Source organism: Sphaerodactylus townsendi, linkage group LG02, assembly GCF_021028975.2.
Source record: "Sphaerodactylus townsendi isolate TG3544 linkage group LG02, MPM_Stown_v2.3, whole genome shotgun sequence".
In the NCBI taxonomy this organism is placed as follows: domain Eukaryota; kingdom Metazoa; phylum Chordata; class Lepidosauria; order Squamata; family Sphaerodactylidae; genus Sphaerodactylus; species Sphaerodactylus townsendi.
In genome coordinates this window covers 1,635,406-1,653,549 of record NC_059426.1, presented here as the reverse complement: position 1 = coordinate 1,653,549, position 18,144 = coordinate 1,635,406, and the positions used below count along the sequence as shown (strand labels likewise).

Below are 18,144 nucleotides of genomic sequence, written 5' to 3'. Positions count from 1 at the left end.
TCCCCAGCTGCCCCGTCCGGTGTTCTTTTGAAGTGTTCATTGAAAGCTGCCCTGAGCCCTTTGGGCGTAGGGCGGGGTATAAAAATAAAAATAAATAAATAAATTGGGGGTGGGGGGAGGAATTACTGATACCTGGAGATCTGGGTTCAAAAAACCCATTCCTGATCTCATGGAAATGCTAGCAAACCTACTGTACAGTCTTCTTCCTGGACCATAAACTATCCCTTTAGCATTCTGCACCAAAAATAACAAGAAATCTGATGACTGTATCTGCTCAACTTCGCATAGTACCTGTAATTCACCAAGCCTTCCAGAGACCGCACAGGCACTACGGACAACTGTTCCCACACAAGGCACCCTCACGGCTGGCAACAGGGCCCAGACTCGCCTCACTGTGGGACTCCCCCAGATGAGGAACCAAAGGGTGGTGGCGGCCAGGGCTGGGGGGGAGGGGGGGGAAGTACCTGTGGTCTGGGTTCCGACCAGAGGTGGGCTCTCCAGCTCATCATGCAAGGCAACAACGTGGACAGTGTATTCAGAACCGGGCCGGAGGCCAAGCAGCTCTGCAGTGTCGTCTTCGCCATCTGGAGCAGGGAAGAGCTCGCGGACTCCATCCTCCGGGGTGGCGTAGGTCACCCTGTAACTGCTGACTTGCCCCTGTGGGCTTTCCCAAGCAATTTTGATGGAATCAACATCCACATCGGTGAATGTTAATCCTCTAGGGCGATCAACGTCTGTTAGGCAAATTAATGGTGAAAGGTTATGTGGAAAAGGGGGGAAAGCTGGCACTGAGCTGGGATCAAGCACTTAGCGGGGGACATGCAAAGCAGTGGGGGTTTTTTAGCTGCCCCGGGGCCTCATGAAGACACCTACAGCAATGCAACCAGGGCCCCTAAGAATCAGGCTCGTGCGGTGACTGCCCACTGCAAGCCAGCTTGGCCAGAGAGTGCACACACTCCCTAGACCAGAACGGCTGCCTCACACAGAGGAACAGGGTGTTCAGGAGAGGCCCTTCTCATTGGTGCTCCACCCAGACAGGGCTCCTAAGCAGCTAAGTACACTAGAGCCCGTCAGAGGGGAGGTGGAGCTCAGATTTCAAGGAGCGCTGGCTCTCCTCCCAGCTTTGGGGGACTGTGCTTAAAACTCCCCTTCCCAAAGAGCACACAACACAATCAGAAAGTTGCAAAGCTGTAAGTGACGGCAAAAGGGACCGGGGTAGCTATTTCCTTCTCTTATTAACATTTACAATTATTGTATTGTCAAAGGCTTTCACGGCTGGATTCACCAGACCCCGGCCACACAGCCCGGAAAACCCACCACAACCAATTTACAATTATTATTTGATACAACATTGTTTCTGCAAATTACTTCCGCAGTATATGAGCAAGGGTACATCAAGCACAAATTAAGTATGCCTTCCTGGTCAACCGGAATTCTGGTGCATTTCTTGTGTTACTGTGAACACAGATGCAAGTCAATTCTGGCCTGAAAGCCACCTGTTAGAAGGGTTAATGTGGGTAGCCAGCCAGGGCTCTGGCCTGCACGAGCTGTCAAAGCCATTCACACATTTGCCTCTAATCCGCCCAGATTTTCCCCAAGAGACTTGTGGGAAGGCTTCTGTGGGCCTAAATGTCCTGCAAGCAGATCTTAGACAATGGTGACCAGCAGGAATGCATCTGGACACCATCGGTCAAGGCCTCATTGGAGAAGACATGCATTCATATTGGCCAGCAATCCAATTGTGACAGATTTCTGTCACAAGATTCAAGCTTAGCCACGGCTGGCCTCAGGGTGCTGCTGTTAGATGCCTGTTTCTATGTCTTCCAAGGTAAAAAAGGTGATTTGTTCCATATAATAATAATAGTTGGGGTTTGAGTCAGCTGCTTGGTTTCTCTTTCAGTTCTTGATTCCTCTGATAAACTTCCAGAGGAGGGGGTGTCCCTGCCCAAGAGAAGCGAAAGGAGAGAACCGCTGGGGCTCCGTTTCTCTCCTCCTCCACTGGGGGAATGCAGAGGCAAATGGCGCCTGGGAGACAGACCCCTTCCCCAACAGCAGGCTTGCCGGTCTGGTTGCCACTGCTTGAAACAGAATGCTAGACCGGGGGGAGGGGGGGGGGCGAGCTCTGGCTCCACAGCCTTCCTCTCCGGTTCTCTCCCGCTTCAGCTTGGTCATGTTTTGCCTGCTTGGAAGCACTTATAACTTGACTAAGCAAGATGGGCAGGCTGGCCGGAGGTTCGGCATTTCATTCTCCTTCCCGACAGGTTGCTGAGAGAAACAGCCTGAGCATCGTATGCTAATGAGCCACACATAAATGCAATCAATCAATCAACTCCAGCCTGAGCATCAAATCACCTTTGCCACCTTCCCATAGAAAAAAGGCCTCTGCCAAAGCTCCAAAGCACACAGATTTCCCAAAAGCAATTCAGCGTTTCCTTCCCATTGGCCGACTATATTGGAAGTCAAAATACAGGCCTGGTGTTTGTGTGGAGCCATGTGGGGGGTGGGGGTGGGGGTGGGGGGTGGGGGGACTCTCCAGGCCATTTGCCGCTGCTTCAGGAGTGTTCTGGAAACAAACTACGTCCATTCAGGACTGAGAAGACACCATAATTCCTGCCCTGAAATTCAGGGCTTGCAAACAACATACTTGTCACAGCCGTCTCCACCAGAGGTTGGCTTTCTCCATCTTGGCCCTGGGCGTAGACACTAACCACATACTCCACAGTGGGCTGCAGCCCTTCGATTGTGACTTCGGTTTGATCTGCGACAAAGTGCCCACAAAAACTCCATTAGGGTTCATTTGGGACAGTTCCCTCTTCTCATGGTATGGTCACTCGTGTAGATGGTCTAATGCAGGGGTAGGGAACCTGCGGCTCTCCAGATGTTCAGGAACTACAATTCCCATCAGCCTCTGTCAGCATGGCCAATTGGCCATGCTGGTAGGGGCTGATGGGAATTGTAGTTCCTGAACATCTGGAGAGCCGCAGGTTCCCTACCCCTGGTCTAACTGGAGTTAAGCAACTTTCTCTACCCAGTTCTGGAGCTGTCGGTGTGCAGGCCCATAGCCACACAGGGCAGCCACTTTCTAAAATGCCCTACCAGTCACATCTTGGTATCAGAGGCAGTCCAGACCAAGATGGACGGCACACCTAAATTCTTGGGACTTTGCCTGGACATGCTTCCCCACTCCCAATCAAGCAAGCAGAGCAGCACACAGCCATTTGAATCTGGATAACGACAGCACACCCTCGGGAAGACAGCCCTGTCCTTGATCACACAAAGAACTCACAAATGCCTGGTTCCAGCTAGACCATCCTGAACCCTCCTCCCCAAGTGCTAGTTTAATCTTAAACCTCCTGTCCAACTATCAAAGAGCCACCAGCCTTCTGAAGCGTCTTTGCTTAGCCTTCCAGACTCCTCCTGACTTCGAGTGCCTCTGGTCCTAACATCATCAGTGCCGCCCAAGCCTCGTCTGGAGTTCGGCACTCCCAGGTGTTTACTCAACCGAGCCTTTTTATTATCATTTTTTATTATTTGGGGGTTTAATAAAATTGTAAACCTTCGAGGGATACACCTCTGTAAAACACAGCTGGAAAAGATCCTGGCCCAGCCTCTCACACTGCAAGGCTCGTCCCTGCTGATTTCCCCAAGGGAACAGACCAGATTAATTCAGGTAACGCTGCTTGGAATAACTTGGCAGACAAATTCTCTGAAGTGCACTTGCTCCGGAGATCATTTCAGGGGAGTTTGTTGTGCACTGGAGGGGGTTTTGGCCCCCGCCTGAGAAAGGAGGACTCGGGTGAACAACAACTGTGAAGAGAGGCTGGTTATAGCAAGCACAGGCTCTCCTAGCACCTTACAAGGGACAAGTTTGCTGCCCCAGAGGTTCGGTAACTTTACTTGGCTGCCTGCCAGCAGAAAGGATGGACCCCCCCCCCCGCCCCCGCCCCCAAGCCCACATGCCCAGCAACAGCAGCCCGGAGAATGGCTTGCAGACAGATGAGGAAAAGAGGACTGCCTCCTTTCCCTGCTTTTGCAAGAGCAGAGAGGAGCAAAACAGCTCCGTCTTTTTCCACTGCAAGGAAGGGCTGGTGGAGATGACCAATGTTGGTGCCTCAGAAGCCAAAACAAGCCCCGCCTTCTGACCTGCAGAGAGCACGGCGGATTTGGTGGGGCCGTGGCCGTCTTTGGGCACCGTTGTCACTCGGTAGCCAGTGACTGGGGAAGAGGATGGCTGCCACCGGACGGTGATGCTGTTGTCCTGAACATCCACTACTTGCAGGTGAGATGGAGTGCTGATCTCTGAGCATAAAAAGACAACACTGCATTAGTCGAAAAGCTCCTCATCCTTAGGCAATTTCATGGCTACCTTGCACCAGTTCCTTACTATGATAAAAGCAGTACACAACATCACGTTCCCAGCCTGTCTTTGCCCAAAGGCCGAAGACAAATAACAGTGTGATCCATTAAAACAATTCAAGCACCATCCAATAGAAAGTGCTCATCCAGAGGTGGACAATGAGTTGAACATGTACGTGTTGTTTACCTGGGATTCGGCAACTTTCCAAGGACTTGGACAAGGGTGGATTTGATAAAATCATACATTTAAATCATGATTTAAATCACTAGTTAGTATTCGTGTGTTTTCTACATAAATACTCGTTCTTGCAGGTATAATATTAATATTCACAACCAGGTGAAAGTTTCAATTTTACAAGAACAACTTTTTGGAATAGTTTGACTTCTGGCTCACATCCTACCCACCAGTGGTGGGCAAACGGGCAGCCTTTGATTCGACAGGCTGTTGGCTTCCCTTGGCTTCTCTGGAACAGGCTACTCGGGGTCACCAGAAGCCAGGAGGGGTCAGCTGGGAGGCAGTTTCTGATTTTCCGCAGGAAAAATTTAGGTCTGTACCAAGCGGAGTTTGGGGTTTATTTTTTTAAAAGGGGGGGATCAGAGAAGGCCTATGGGGTGCTCAGAAGCATCACTTCCCACTTCTGTACTTGCCCCCAACTTGGAGGGAAGGAAAATGAAACAATCTCTTTCTCCTCTCCCTTTTGCAATGAGAAAATTAGAAGGTGATTCCCTACACTGTACAGCAATTCTTCTGAGGGGGGAAGGGTATCAGAAGCCTGTTCTCAGTCGATCCCCCATCAGCTGGGAGTTGGCTTCTAATCAGCTGTTCAGCTCTCCTGCACCCAAGCACAACGAGGCCGGGATACAGGCAGATGCCAGGAAATCAGACCCCGAAACAATTCAATAAAAGCATAAACAGGAAAACGGAGCACTGCCTTGAAAGATAAAAGCAAGACTAAAATAAGCTAGAAAACATCAGATGAAAAGTCAGGCAAAATAAATATCACAGGGGAGGCAACTGGGTAACAGTGTGGGAATCTAGAACTGCCCCCCACCCCACCCCAGCCCCAAGGAACAACCTGCAAAGTGAAGCTGAACCTCTTGGAATATTGGCTTTCAGAGGTCAGCCCTGCAAGGAAAGCAGGCCTCCTCCATAAGAGCCCTCAAGAGAGGAAGCCAACTCAGTGCAGCAGCAACAGCGGGCCGACCTCAAAGGGAAAAAACAGCCACAGTAGTAGAGAAAGGCCTGCTTGTTCGAGGCTTACCCATCTTGTAAACGACACTGACTGACTGCTTGTTGGTAGGGCTGTCGCCACGGCCGGTGCCAGCGAAGACCGTGATGTTGTACTCTGCGCCGGGCTTCAGGCCTGGGATAGTCGCCATGGACATGTCACCAGGTACGGTGAACTCCTGGACAGGGCCTCTGCCCCCTGGGAACATCGAGAGACAGACACGGCTCAGGGTCACATCCCAGCAGATGTCTAGCCAAGCTTTCACTAAATGTCCTCAGGACAAAGAATCTGTAACCGCTGGATGCATCTGATCCCACTGCCTACATTGAAGAAGTTTCCCCAAATATGGCTATCCACATTACACTCAATACTCTTGTCCAGCGGCTAAGGTGAGTAAACGTTCCCCTCTATTTTCTCACCCTGAAGGCTGTTGCATGTATTATGCAGATCACTGAGAACTGAAACTGCAGGACAGCCCTAAGCAGAATTATACCCTTCTGAGGCCATTGATTTGAGAGGAGGGAAGAAGAAGAAGGAGTTTGGATTTATATCCCCCCTTTCTCTCCTGCAGGAGACTCAAAGGGGCTGACAATCTCCTTGCCTTTCCCCCCTCTCAACAAGCACCCTGTGAGGTGGGTGGGGCTGAGAGAGCTCCGAGAAGCTGTGACTAGCCCAAGGTCACCCAGCTGGCGTGTGTGGGAGTGCCCAGGCTAATCTGAATTCCCCAGATAAGCCTCCACAACTCAAGCGGCAGAGCTGGGAATCAAATCCAGTTCCTCCAGATCAGAGTGCACCTGCTCTTAGCCACTACGCCACTGCTGCTCACAGGGGAACTTTGCTTGGGGCTGCTCTGGAGCAGGGATCCCCAATGTGCTGCTGCCGCCTGTGCATGCCACGGGGCCCATCGCCTGCCAAGCATTCTGGGGAAGCGGGCAGAGCCAGGTGGTTTCTGGTTGGCCAGTGAGGGTCTGATCGGCCAATGTCACTTTGGGATCAGCTGCCAGCACGGCACAAAGATCTTCTCCGAACGACTGATAGTGGACTGTGCGCCAATGCAAGAAAATGCTTCAAAAACAGTACGCTTATTTTAAAGGGCATCCTGTTAGGCAGAGGCTTTGCCTGATATGCTGCTATTAGCATTGTGCAAAGCCCCACTCTGACATTTTATGGTTGCTCTGCACAATATGATAGTGACATGAGCTTTTGGTGGTTGTGCCCACCAGCCTGTATTAGAATCCCAAAGGTACCCCCGGACTCAAAAAGGGCAAGGACGGTCCCTGTCCCATCAGGAGTGGACACACAGCAGGGACATTCAAGGATCATCTAACCCTTCCCCTGCCAGGCACTTTCCCTCTCCAAAACATCCTCGCAGGTTTCTCTCATTCAGGGCCCCAGGAAAGGACACAGGTCCCTCTGGGAAAGAAAAGCGGGGGGGCGGTGGGCGGCGCTACTTAGAGAGGAATGACTGGGGGTGGAAGGGTCAGCCGCTCCACCCCTTCTTGCCCTCCCTCTGCAACAGCTTATAGCTTAGGCTGGTTGCATTTCTTTCAATAATGCCCAGGAGGAGTTACAGGCCTCTGAACCAAATCCTTAATGCATGTGCTTATATGAGACACACCCTTGCAGATGTGTGATTGCTGCAATCATACTTGCTATTTTAACTACACACGTCACACACCAGAGGCATATATCCAACTATGGAAGGCTGACCTGAAATGAGGACCTGAAATGAGGACCTGAAAGAGAGAGTCAAACATCCTCCTTCAAGTTTACCCTTCCTGGACATCCAGACCACCGCAAAACAGCTCTGTTGGTTCTGAGTTTTTGATGATGCAGCACAGCAGTGGGGTTTTTAAAATTTAAAAACCAGTGCAAGTGATTTAGTATCACAAAACCCACAGTTTAGTTCCACACTGCACTGCTTCTGGTCAATATCTCAAAACTACGGACAGATGACAGCCCTGGCAGGGACTCCTCCAGCCCCCCAGCTGTAGATCCTGCCGACAGCTTTTCAAAACACCTGCATTTCTCAGGTGGTACAAGTGGAAGTCACGCAGTGCTGACCTGTTTCACCATATTTTATTGTGTAGTATCTAACGGTAACAGCAGGCGCATCCCAGGATATGACCAGGCTGGTTGGGCTGGAGGAAATGACTTGCAGGTCTCTTGGAACATCAGAAACTAAAGAGAGGAGTTCAGAGTTTAGGATGCTGCACATTCATCCCACCCACGTTTCATCTCACGCACTGTAGATAATGCAACTGCCGGTAAAGCATTTAAAACATTTTTGCCAACAGCACTAAGAGGACTGAGATCTTATCCCATGATATTCCTTGACAGACACATCCTTGTTTTATTCAACCTCACAGGAACTCTGCCAGATATGTCACTATTACCTCCTTTATCCTGGGGGGACAACCACCCTCACAAATACAATCTTGCCCAAGACTTCTAGTAAAGCCGCTAGTAAATGGAAGGAATTTAAGCCCATAACGTTGTCCCTGGGTTTGCTGCAATCCCACAATTGGCCAGGTTTGGTACCGAACACAGTTTGGCACTGGGGAGATCTAATGGCAGAACTAAACAATAAATGAACACACATCTATCATGGGCTGTCTCCCTTCTCCCCATCCAGCTCTCATGAAATTATCCCAGTTCTCACCTGTACTTTGCTGTCCAGACAAGGGCAAACTTTCCTCTTTGCCACTGACTGCAATAAGACTAACCACATACTCAGACCCTGGAGACAGGTCAGTCAGTGTGATGGAATTACGAGATGGTGCAATACGGCTTTCTTTGGGTCTGCCCCCGCCTTGCTCAAGGTAATAGCGTATCCTGTAGCCAGTGATGGCAGCACGAGGAGCAATCCAGTGGACGGTGAATGAATGAGCCGTTATTTCAGAAAAGTCAAGCCCGGTAGGAGAATCAAGCCCTTTTTTTAAAAAAAATGTACATTTACTTCAACTGCACAATTGGACTTGGTCATTTGCAATGCAAAAAGATATGCAGACAAATGTACAATTATAATCCAAAGACATAATCACCTAAAGATGGAACAAATAGCCATGATTCACTTCCAACCGATCGCCAAGAATTCCTTCTGGGACCGGGGAGGCAGGGGGAGAGTGGCCGAGATCTTGTTTCTCAGCCTGACAGGCAAGACTGTCCCCCTTGCCACGTCTTTCCTGTCTCAGCCCTTTTGGGCTGGGACAGCAGAGGTGGGGGACAATCACCCCCCCCACACACACACACCCATACACACGCCTCCCATATGGGGCCTTTCAGTGTGCCCCCCCCCCCCCCCCCGAATCTTGGTTCCCAAGGCCCAGTGGTCTTGGGAAGCAAGGTGAGGGGAACGATACTGCCTTCTGGATTGAGCGCGTTCAGCCCAGCACCCAGGATCGGGCTCTCCTCTTCCCTCATCTTGCTTCCAGAGCGGTGTAGTGGTTAAGAGCAGGTGCACTCTATAATCAGGAGAACTGGGTTGGATTCCCCGCTCTGCCACTTGAGCTGTGGAGGCTTATCTGGTGAACCAGATTAGCTTGTGCACTCCAACACATGCAAGCTGGGTGACTTTGGGCTCATCCAGGGATGTAGGTATAGATTTTTTATGGGGTGAATTCGGGGGGAGGGGCCATGCCCCCACCTGCCCCTGGGGGCATGGCCATGCCTCCCCAAGCCTCGCCCTCCAGGCTGGTGCTAAATCTTAATTTTGCGGGCCCCCCCACATGGGTGGCCACTGTGGTGCTGGAATCCACCCCCAAACAGCATCATTTTCAATGGTGTTTAAACTAGGGAGACCAGATTCTCCTTTTAAATCCATCTGAAAGGGAGAATCTGGGATCCCCAGTTAAAACAACATTGAAAGTGATGCTGTTTAGGGGTGGATTATCCCCCAATCTGAAACAGCATTACTTTCAATATTTAAACTGGGGACCTCAGATTCTCCCTTTAAATCCATGCCAAAAGGGGGGGGGGTTTTAAAAGGAGAATCTGGGGAAATTTTGGGGGGGTGCCTGCTGTCAGGGGTGCAATTGTTAAGCTAGCAGCACCAAACCTTCAGGGTATCTTTAGGAGACTCTCCTAATGATACCAACCAGGTTTGGTGACATTTGGTTCAGGGGATCCAAAGTTAGGGACCTTCAAAGGTGTAGCCCCCATCTCCTATTAGCTCCCATTGGAAACAATGGGGGATGGGGCACCCCCTTTGGGAGTCCATAACTTTGGACTCCCTGAACCAAACCTCACCAAACCTGGGTGATAGCACCAAAAGAGTCTCCTGAAACATTCCTGTAATTTTGGTGCTGCTTGCCTAAAAACTGCGCCCTCTGCAGGCCAAAAACGGGAAAACACTGAAAATACAAAAAATCCCACAAACGAACCTGCAGTTTTTGTGCCCCGTCCCAAGGGGGCGCCCTGGGCAACTGCCCACTTTGCCCAATGGAAGGAACGCCTCTGTGCACTAGACACGAGACTCGGCATGGATTCTCATATCAAGTCTGTGAAGTTCGAAGACACATCTTTCAAAATAAAATAAAAACCTGAAAAACTATCCTGCACCCAGGCTCTCTCCTCCCCCCCTCCCAGATCTTGCCTCACTGCTGAAGAATGATGTAGCTGCTTTGGGCCCCATTAGAGGAAAAAGCAGGGCATAACTGAAGTAGATAAATAAATCTTTCATGGCTGCAAGCATCTCCTGATATTGTAGAAGGCCGATAAAAACACTTTCAGTGTTGGTTATTTTACACACCTGTTTTCTGCTCTCCGCTCAGAGGTTTGCTCTGATGTTGTTCATAGACACTGTAGACCTTGGTTATATACACGGTGCCAGGCAGGAGGTCTGGAAGGTTAAAACAGCAAACATGGAAGATCTCCCAATTTCAGAGCTCTTAAAGAACTGAAAATCTGAGCTTCTCCCCTGGCAAAATCCCTCAGCCAAAATAAAGCAGCTCTGCTGGGCAAGCAAGTAGCTGGCTCTCACACAGACGCCTTCAGAGGCTTCCAAATATTATTCCACTTGAACGGTTAATGCTGGAGGCTCTTTTTCTTGGTTTGAGTTCATTTTTTCCAAACAGCATGATCTTGATGGCTTAGCTCACAGCAATTAATTCAAGTCAGAAAAATTCCCCTCATCTCCACTGAAACGTGTAGTTTCTGTATCTATTCTTAATTTTGGTATGAAGAGGCCTAAACTAATTGAATTCTTAACAAAATTAATCTATTAACTGTTACCTTTGGTCAACTGGTTTCCCAAACACAAAGGGGTAAATCAACCTTTAATTTTGACAGATACACAGAAAAACTCTAGACTTGCTCGTCATAACTAAGTTATAATTCACACTGGCAAAGATCCAAAGTTATTTCAACACACACACACACACACACAAGGGCAGACATTTTGTTTGTGGGCCTTGGCTATCTCAAACCATTGCCACTTCACACATTTCCAACTTTTCTTGCCACATCGGACCGCAGAATTAGAAGCTAACTCCGAAGCTTTCTTCGGCTTGCACAGCGGTTTTGATTCTGGCCTAGGAGACCACTTATTCATTGCGACGCTCCCTCTCTCTTTCACTGTTCTCCGATCCTCCTTTCCCTACAAGGATATCTGTGAGACAGTCTGACTTTGTGATTTCCGCTATAAGCAAACCCAACCAACCTTCAACTCCACTGGTTATCACTACATACCAAATTCCTCATCATTCCATTCCTTATTTTAGTCTGGGGTTTTTTCCCCCACTCATCCCACAGAAAGCAACAATGAGATTCCTGCCCTTTCCAAGCTGTGAGGGGCAGGAGGGTCTCCTGCCCTGATGAAGGGGAAGACATCAGCCTCGGGAAGGGTGGCATCTGCCTGCCTTTCGGGGGGTGGGGGTGGCACAGGAGGAGGGGGCTGACTTCAGGTCTGGCTTGGGACCTGCAGGGAGCAGGGAGAGCTCACGTCTGGCTCAGGACAAAGAGCTGGCGGAGTGAAGGGCGGCTTTGCCTGGTAGCATGGAAGTGTCGTTTAGCTCAGTCTCTGGAAGAGGACACAGTGCCCCACTTGTGAGCCCTCTCTCTGGAGATGAGCAGACCTTGCACCATTTTGACTGGCTCTTAGGCAAGGGCAGACTGGGGTGGGTGGAATCCTGGATGCCTGAAAGGGCCCATCACTGTGGCTAGTCAGTGAAAGCCTCTCTGGACCAGAAATCGTCTCCCCATATTGCGCTGCTAGGTCGTCGGAGGGAAATCTGTTGGAGGTCCCTGGCCCGCGAGATATCCTGCCCCGCAACTGGTAGAATCGGCTCCCAAGTGAGATCAGGGCCCTGTAGGACCTACATTGTTTCTGCAGGGCCTGTAAGATGGAGCTTTTCCGCCAGGCATTTCCATCTGGTCATCCAGCCTGACTCTATGACTACTCTCATGGGCCTTCCATGGGCATGCCGGAGGAGGGAGGGAAGCCCCTGAGCTTGTTTTTATTGGTTTTATGTATCTGAACTGTTTTTATGACTGCTTTATGGTTCGCCGCCCTGACCCCTGTTGGGGGGGCGGGGGGCGGGATACAAATGGAAAAATAAAATAAAGATAAAGTAAATTCAAAGCACACCCTGAAACCACAACGAGCGGAAATTTACGTGCCACAGCCAGGTTTCTCCTATGAGTCTCTGGAAGCCTACACTGCCGGTCTGTTCTCCCAAAATCATGTATATATAAACAATTTTTTTTGCTATTTATATACAACTCCGACCTCAGTGATCTCCGTGTTCTTATTTTGTGGCAGTGAAAGTGAAGCTTTTACACTCACAACCCTGAGAACATTTTGTAACTGAGGGGAAGGTTTGCAGTTCAAATCAAACCCTCAAAATCACAGGAGACCAGGTAGGCCCCCTCAATAAAAGTCCTGTCAGGCAAACCCTTATTTATTTCCCCCTACTTGACTCAAAATCCTATCCACCGTTTTCTTTGTCCCAAAAGCAGGATGGCAATGCGATGGAGACACAAAGGAATCCTATTGTCTGATATGGATCTAAAAAAAGGGACGCATCGGTCAGAGTCTGTACAGCTGATGGGAAAAGGAAGAATTGCTTGAAGTGCTTGTCTCTTGACAATAATGAGTGATGCTACCTTTTCCAGGTATGTTTCAAGCCTCCTCTATTTCTGATTAATTCTTTTGTAGAGCATCTAAAATTAATCTATTGCTAGAATGGATCTGCACCCTCAAAAAGACCTTTGTGAACTGTGCAGTCCTCCATCTGTTGGCACAAGACAAGAGGGGTGATGGCAGAAAAATAAAAACAGAAACCCGTTGGCCACCCTACATACACCTCCCCAGATTCCAGCCATTACAAAGTGAATTGGAAAACTGCTGTGGAAATATCTCATGCGCAATTAAGCAATACAGGTAGATTCTTACTTGTTAAAACCACTGCATTGTCTGAAGGTGAGATGCTCAACTCTGCAACATCCTCCTCATTCTTCACAGGTGAGTAACGCACGAGGAAGCTGGTCAGTTCAATGGACGCTGGGGGAGTCCAGGACACTCGTATCGTGTCAGGTCCCACGTTGGTGAAACGGAGATCGGTGGGAGGAGGGACAGCTAAGTTTGAAAGATAATTTTTAGGGTGTTTTTTTTTCAGAAGAAACAGAGCTTGATTTGAAAGACGTTCCAGAAACACAGGAAGAATACCATGCAAAAAATAAAAATTCCACTACTGAGTCAAATCCATGCAAACATACTAGCAAACTATGGTTCATTCCACAATAAAAACTGGTCTGAAGCATCTACAATTTCTCAAACCTCATGGATGCTAAATAATATTTTACAGAACTTTTTAAAAACAGACAGTCCATTCATTCCTGTCTTTACAAAGCTACCTGGCATGCCAGTCAGATGGGAGGCAGCTCAAAAAGGGGGAAGACCGTCACCTCTTCTGGAACACCAGCATGCAGGCAAATGGGAGGGTGCACCGAAACTTGGCAACTACTTGCATCTTAAAAGGCTGATGGAAGTCTCCCCACAACCAAGGGAAACACAGCCGGATTCCATGCATAACAAGCTCTTAAAGTCATTTTCTGCACATGCACTGAGACAATTTTCACAGACTGCTACGCCTGTCACTAGCATGAGTTTGGAGGATAATTTCTTCCTGTCCCTTCTGCCACAACAGTGATCACACACTGGATCAGAATACTGAAGGCCAAGAGCTGGCATCCAGAGCCAAAGCGGCCCCGTTTTATTATCCTGAACACCCATGTTCCGGTTCAGGTAGGGACTGCTGGATAGCAATAAAGGCCAATTGTTGCTGCTCCCTGTGCCAAACAAGTCAGCCCCTGTTGAGGATTAACTAGGGTAACTGAGGGCTGAAGCTTCAGACTTGATGGAGTAACTAAAGGAATCCACACTCCCAGCACTGTGCTTCTGGCCCATCTGGTTTTCTAACAGGAGAGCCGCCCTCTGCCCAACACAGCCGCCCATGGCCGAGTCCTTCCTGAGGGAAGTCAGAGTCCTCCAAGCAGTTAGTGACAGCGTGAGGCAGCCCTCTTGCACGGCAGGTCTTCGACAATCACCCGTTTGCTGAGTCAGTGTAGTAGGGGCACTCTCTCCGCCACTAATGAGGGTGATCACGCTGATCTCATAGTCAATGCCCGGTTCCAGGCCTGTGACTGTGTAGTATCCTACTGAGGAGTCCACAAAATCTTCAAATATGGGGACACTTTCTCCTGCCGCAACTACTGTGATGCGGTAGCCAATAATGGAAGAGGCATTGAGAGGGGTCCACCTCAGGCCAATACTGGTGTCAGTTACGTCAACAAAGCTTAAGTCAGAGAGCTGGGGCACCTCTACCGGGTTAGAGAGCGGATACGTGGAGGCAGAGACACACAAAGGCAAAAAAACAAGGAGGAAGACAGAAAATTAAAAGCGGTGACCATCAGGTTGCACTAATTAAAAATGAAAGTGACAATACAGTCAACATGGTGATAAGTGAGATGCCCCAAGCAACCGTAACGTTCCCAACTACAAAGCTCCGAAATCAACTGTGTGCTTGATGGGGTGCTGTGTGGTTTCCGGGCTGTAAGGCCGTGTTCTAGCAGCATTGTGCTTGATGTTTAAAGCATCATTAGGGACACTTAGAAGCCTTCAAACTCCATCTGAGGAAACAGCCAATGAGTAGGATGGAGTAGCTACTGCCCAAAGGAAAAGGAAGGAGGGGGCAAGAGAGCCAGACAGCAAATCCTTTCACTTTGCTTTACAATAAATCTTTTTATTGTCGAAGGCTTTCACGGCTGGGCTTTCCAGGCTGTGTGGCCATTGTGGGCTTTCCAGGCTGTGTGGCCGTGGTCTGGTAGATCTTGTTCCTAACGTTTCGCCTGCAGCTGTGGCTGGCATCTTCAGAGGTGTATCACAGAGAGAAGTGTGCTACAAACTGTGTCCACCTCTGAAGATGCCAGCCACAGCTGCAGGTGAAACGTTAGGAACAAGATCTACCAGACAGCACGGAAAGCCCACAAGAACCATCTGAATCTTTTGCTGTGTAAGGAACATCCACCAGCATCCAATTTTCCTTTTAACCTCATTCACAGTTCTCAACAGCTTTCCCTGGGCAGACGCAGCATTTCACCAGGTGCAGCAATAGCTCAAAGCAACTAACTCAGCTACTCCAGTCTGCTATATTAAAACCAAAGCGATGAGTGGTGTCTCCCATCACACTGAAACAATCAAGGCAGTTTCTACAGACTCGAGTCCAAGGGATGGAATTTCCTGGAGCCCTGCAGGAATGAGAGCCCGACGGCCAATATTCGACTGCAGGAGACGCGAGCCACAATCAGACTTCCCCCTGCCTCTCCGTGAGGGACACAGAGCCAGTTCCTGTGTGTCCCCAGGCCTTTTGGTCGCCCTTTGTGTGTGCAGGACTGAAATGTCCCTCATGTGAGAAACAGTCTGTTTAGAGCTCTGGGCAGTGGGGAAGGAACAGGCTCCAGTTCGCCCAGGTTCCAGCATTTAAACATCACGGCAAACTAGGGTTTGACTGAAGGCTCCCCAGAGTTGGAAGTTTTTAATTGCACTCTGCACATGAGGGGAGAAGGGAGGGGTAGGCAGAAGAAAATATAGAAACAGAAAAGGCAACCTTTTGAGAAAAGCAGCAGACCTTTTAAGATCTGCAAGAATAGTATGGGTTGGGGTGGGGTAATAAGGTGAACCATGTGAGGACAGTATGAATTAATCCTAAATAAGTAAGGTATGAAGGTATTTAGTTTATCAGTCCGTATCTGAAGGTCTCAGGGCCGGTTACAACATAAGATTAAAAATATAAAATACCAAAGATGGCTGTGAAGAAGACAAAGAAGCTGTTTACCAAATCTTGGGGTGGGGTGGGGGGGATGGGACAATACACTGTGTTAACAAGCAGGAAGCCCTGAGTTCGTAACCTCAGAGATGCCATGAAAACCACTAGTGATGCTGCTGCTGCTGCTGCATGAAATGGCTCGGCTCCAAAAGTCCAGTTTCCTTTAAGAGAAGCAGGACGGACTTTTTCTTGCTCTCCCTCCGCCATGGGCTACCGAACTGTCCCCAGTGATTTCCAGCCTCCCAGGAGCGGCACTGCTGAGACGTGGCGGGAAGGGAGAGGCAGGAAAGTCCTGCTCAGCAGATGAAAGCACCTTCTTGTTAATGGCAAATTCAGCCAGAAATATTTGCTTCCGGTTTTAAAATGAACACAAAAAATTAGGGACCTCTTTCAAGGAAACCATTTAAAATGTGTTGTGCAGAACTGAAGAAACAAGTTTCAACTTTCCCCCCAATATCACTTTTTTTCAACAGGTGTGACTACCATGTCACCTGTCAAAAAAAGCACTGAAAAGACCTCCGAAGATGCCTTGTGGAGACTTCTTTGTTTTGTAAAGCGGCATTAGATTAAGGCCTTGATTGCTTGAAAAGCCCTCGCACCGGTGTGTTAGTTACCCACAGGCATAAAGACAGCCTCAACAAAGGCACAGAAAAGGTCAAGCAATGTGAACAGCAACCACCAGCCCCACGCACCAGCCCCACTGCACGCAGGCCTTACTCCCAAGAAAATATGCGTAGAATCAGGCAGGCCAACTGAATCATCTCACTCGTTTTGGAATCTGGGAGATCATTAGGATAATAGTTCATGGACATGAACATTGATGACCTATTGTGTAGATTAAAAGATCAGCCGAAAAGATTTCAAGAAACTTGGAAGTGTTACAATGAATTCAACTGGGAAGTAATCAGTAAAGTTGAAATTTTCCTTTTCCTACTTACCAATGGATATAATTGTATTGTATTAATTGTTAGATAGTGGTTATATAGTATGAGACAGTTTCCTTAACGATGGTCCTCAAGGAATATAAGTATATGGGACAGAGTCACTTCTAAGGTAGAAGTGTCCAGTTATTAGAGTAAGAAGATGAAGAAAGTCTTTTGTACACCCAACCAACCTTCTCTTCTCTTCTCATTTTCTCCCTTTTTCTCTTCTTTCTTTTCCTTTTTTAAATGACTATTGAACTTGCAATGAATATTGGACATAATGAATATTAATTCATGTAATTTTTGATGCCTTTGTTGTGTATTGTGTGATCTGTAGAAAAATGTGCAAGTGGGGGCTTCACTGATTTTCTCTTTGTAATCATGGATGAATTTTTGTAACTTTTCTTTTATTACTTCAATAAAACTTAATTTTTTAAAAAGATGATAATAGTTCAGGATATGGGATGTATTTCTGCTTATTTACTGGCAAGTTTCTTCAGAAAAGAAGACAGTCGGCATTAGGCAGCTGAGGTCATTTTCCCTCAACGGTTTTAGTTGGCAGGTTTTTCTTCACAACTCCTGTAATTTGGCAAGAGGCCTCCTCCACTGGGCCTTTCCAGACTCCAGGAACTAACGTTTTAAACAGCTCATATCAGTTCAAAAGACCCAGGGTCCCTGACACAGGATACACAGTCTCGTCAGGCACTTTGAATCAAGGGCAGTACCCATTTGCCACATGCAGAATAGGGTATACAGCAAAATAAGTTGATGTCTCCACAGTGCACAGAGAAACTCAAGTGGTTTCCGCACAGCCCAAACATAACGAGCTAAGGAAGCTATGTATCCCGATCTGGGGAAGAACTTTGCACAGGGCTCTTCCCCAAAAATGGCCTGTTATTTTTCTCTCAACCCAGGTTTTACAAAAATTGCTAAACTAGCTATCTTTTTGGAGAAACCAGGTGGAGCTACAGCAACCCAGACTGTTTGCTTCTTGGAGGGGTGAAATTTCCAGCGCGAAGCAAACAGGGGACACCTGGTTCATTCATAACGTGTTACACATGCTATTAATGTGCTGTGCAGAAACCACCTAAGTCAGTCTGCAAATAAGGCTTTGACCCTAAGTAAAACATGAGACGGATGGACTCTGTAAAAGAAGCCCCAACCCTCCGTTTGCAAGACCTGAGCAAGGCTATTAACGATAGGACATTTTGGGGAACACTGATTCAGAGGGTCATCACAAGTCAGAAGTGATTTGACAGCACTTCACACACACACACACACACACACACACACACACACACACACACACAC

The 18,144-nt window shown here is 48.4% G+C and overlaps 1 protein-coding gene across 1 annotated transcript in view; it reads right to left on the bottom strand.

Moving 5' to 3' along the window:
* The window catches only part of FN1 (fibronectin 1), a 77,332-nt gene that overhangs the window by 17,597 nt on the left and 41,591 nt on the right, over nt 1-18,144 (bottom strand). The window contains exons 19-28 of the mRNA XM_048483538.1: nt 16,013-16,032; nt 14,133-14,405; nt 12,979-13,161; nt 10,336-10,425; nt 8,248-8,517; nt 7,650-7,766; nt 5,619-5,783; nt 4,144-4,299; nt 2,645-2,758; nt 465-734 (exon numbers count right to left, since the gene is read on the bottom strand). Of these exons, the coding sequence (XP_048339495.1) occupies nt 465-734; nt 2,645-2,758; nt 4,144-4,299; nt 5,619-5,783; nt 7,650-7,766; nt 8,248-8,517; nt 10,336-10,425; nt 12,979-13,161; nt 14,133-14,405; nt 16,013-16,032 (1,658 nt within the window). The remainder of the gene's footprint in view (nt 1-464; nt 735-2,644; nt 2,759-4,143; nt 4,300-5,618; nt 5,784-7,649; nt 7,767-8,247; nt 8,518-10,335; nt 10,426-12,978; nt 13,162-14,132; nt 14,406-16,012; nt 16,033-18,144) is intronic.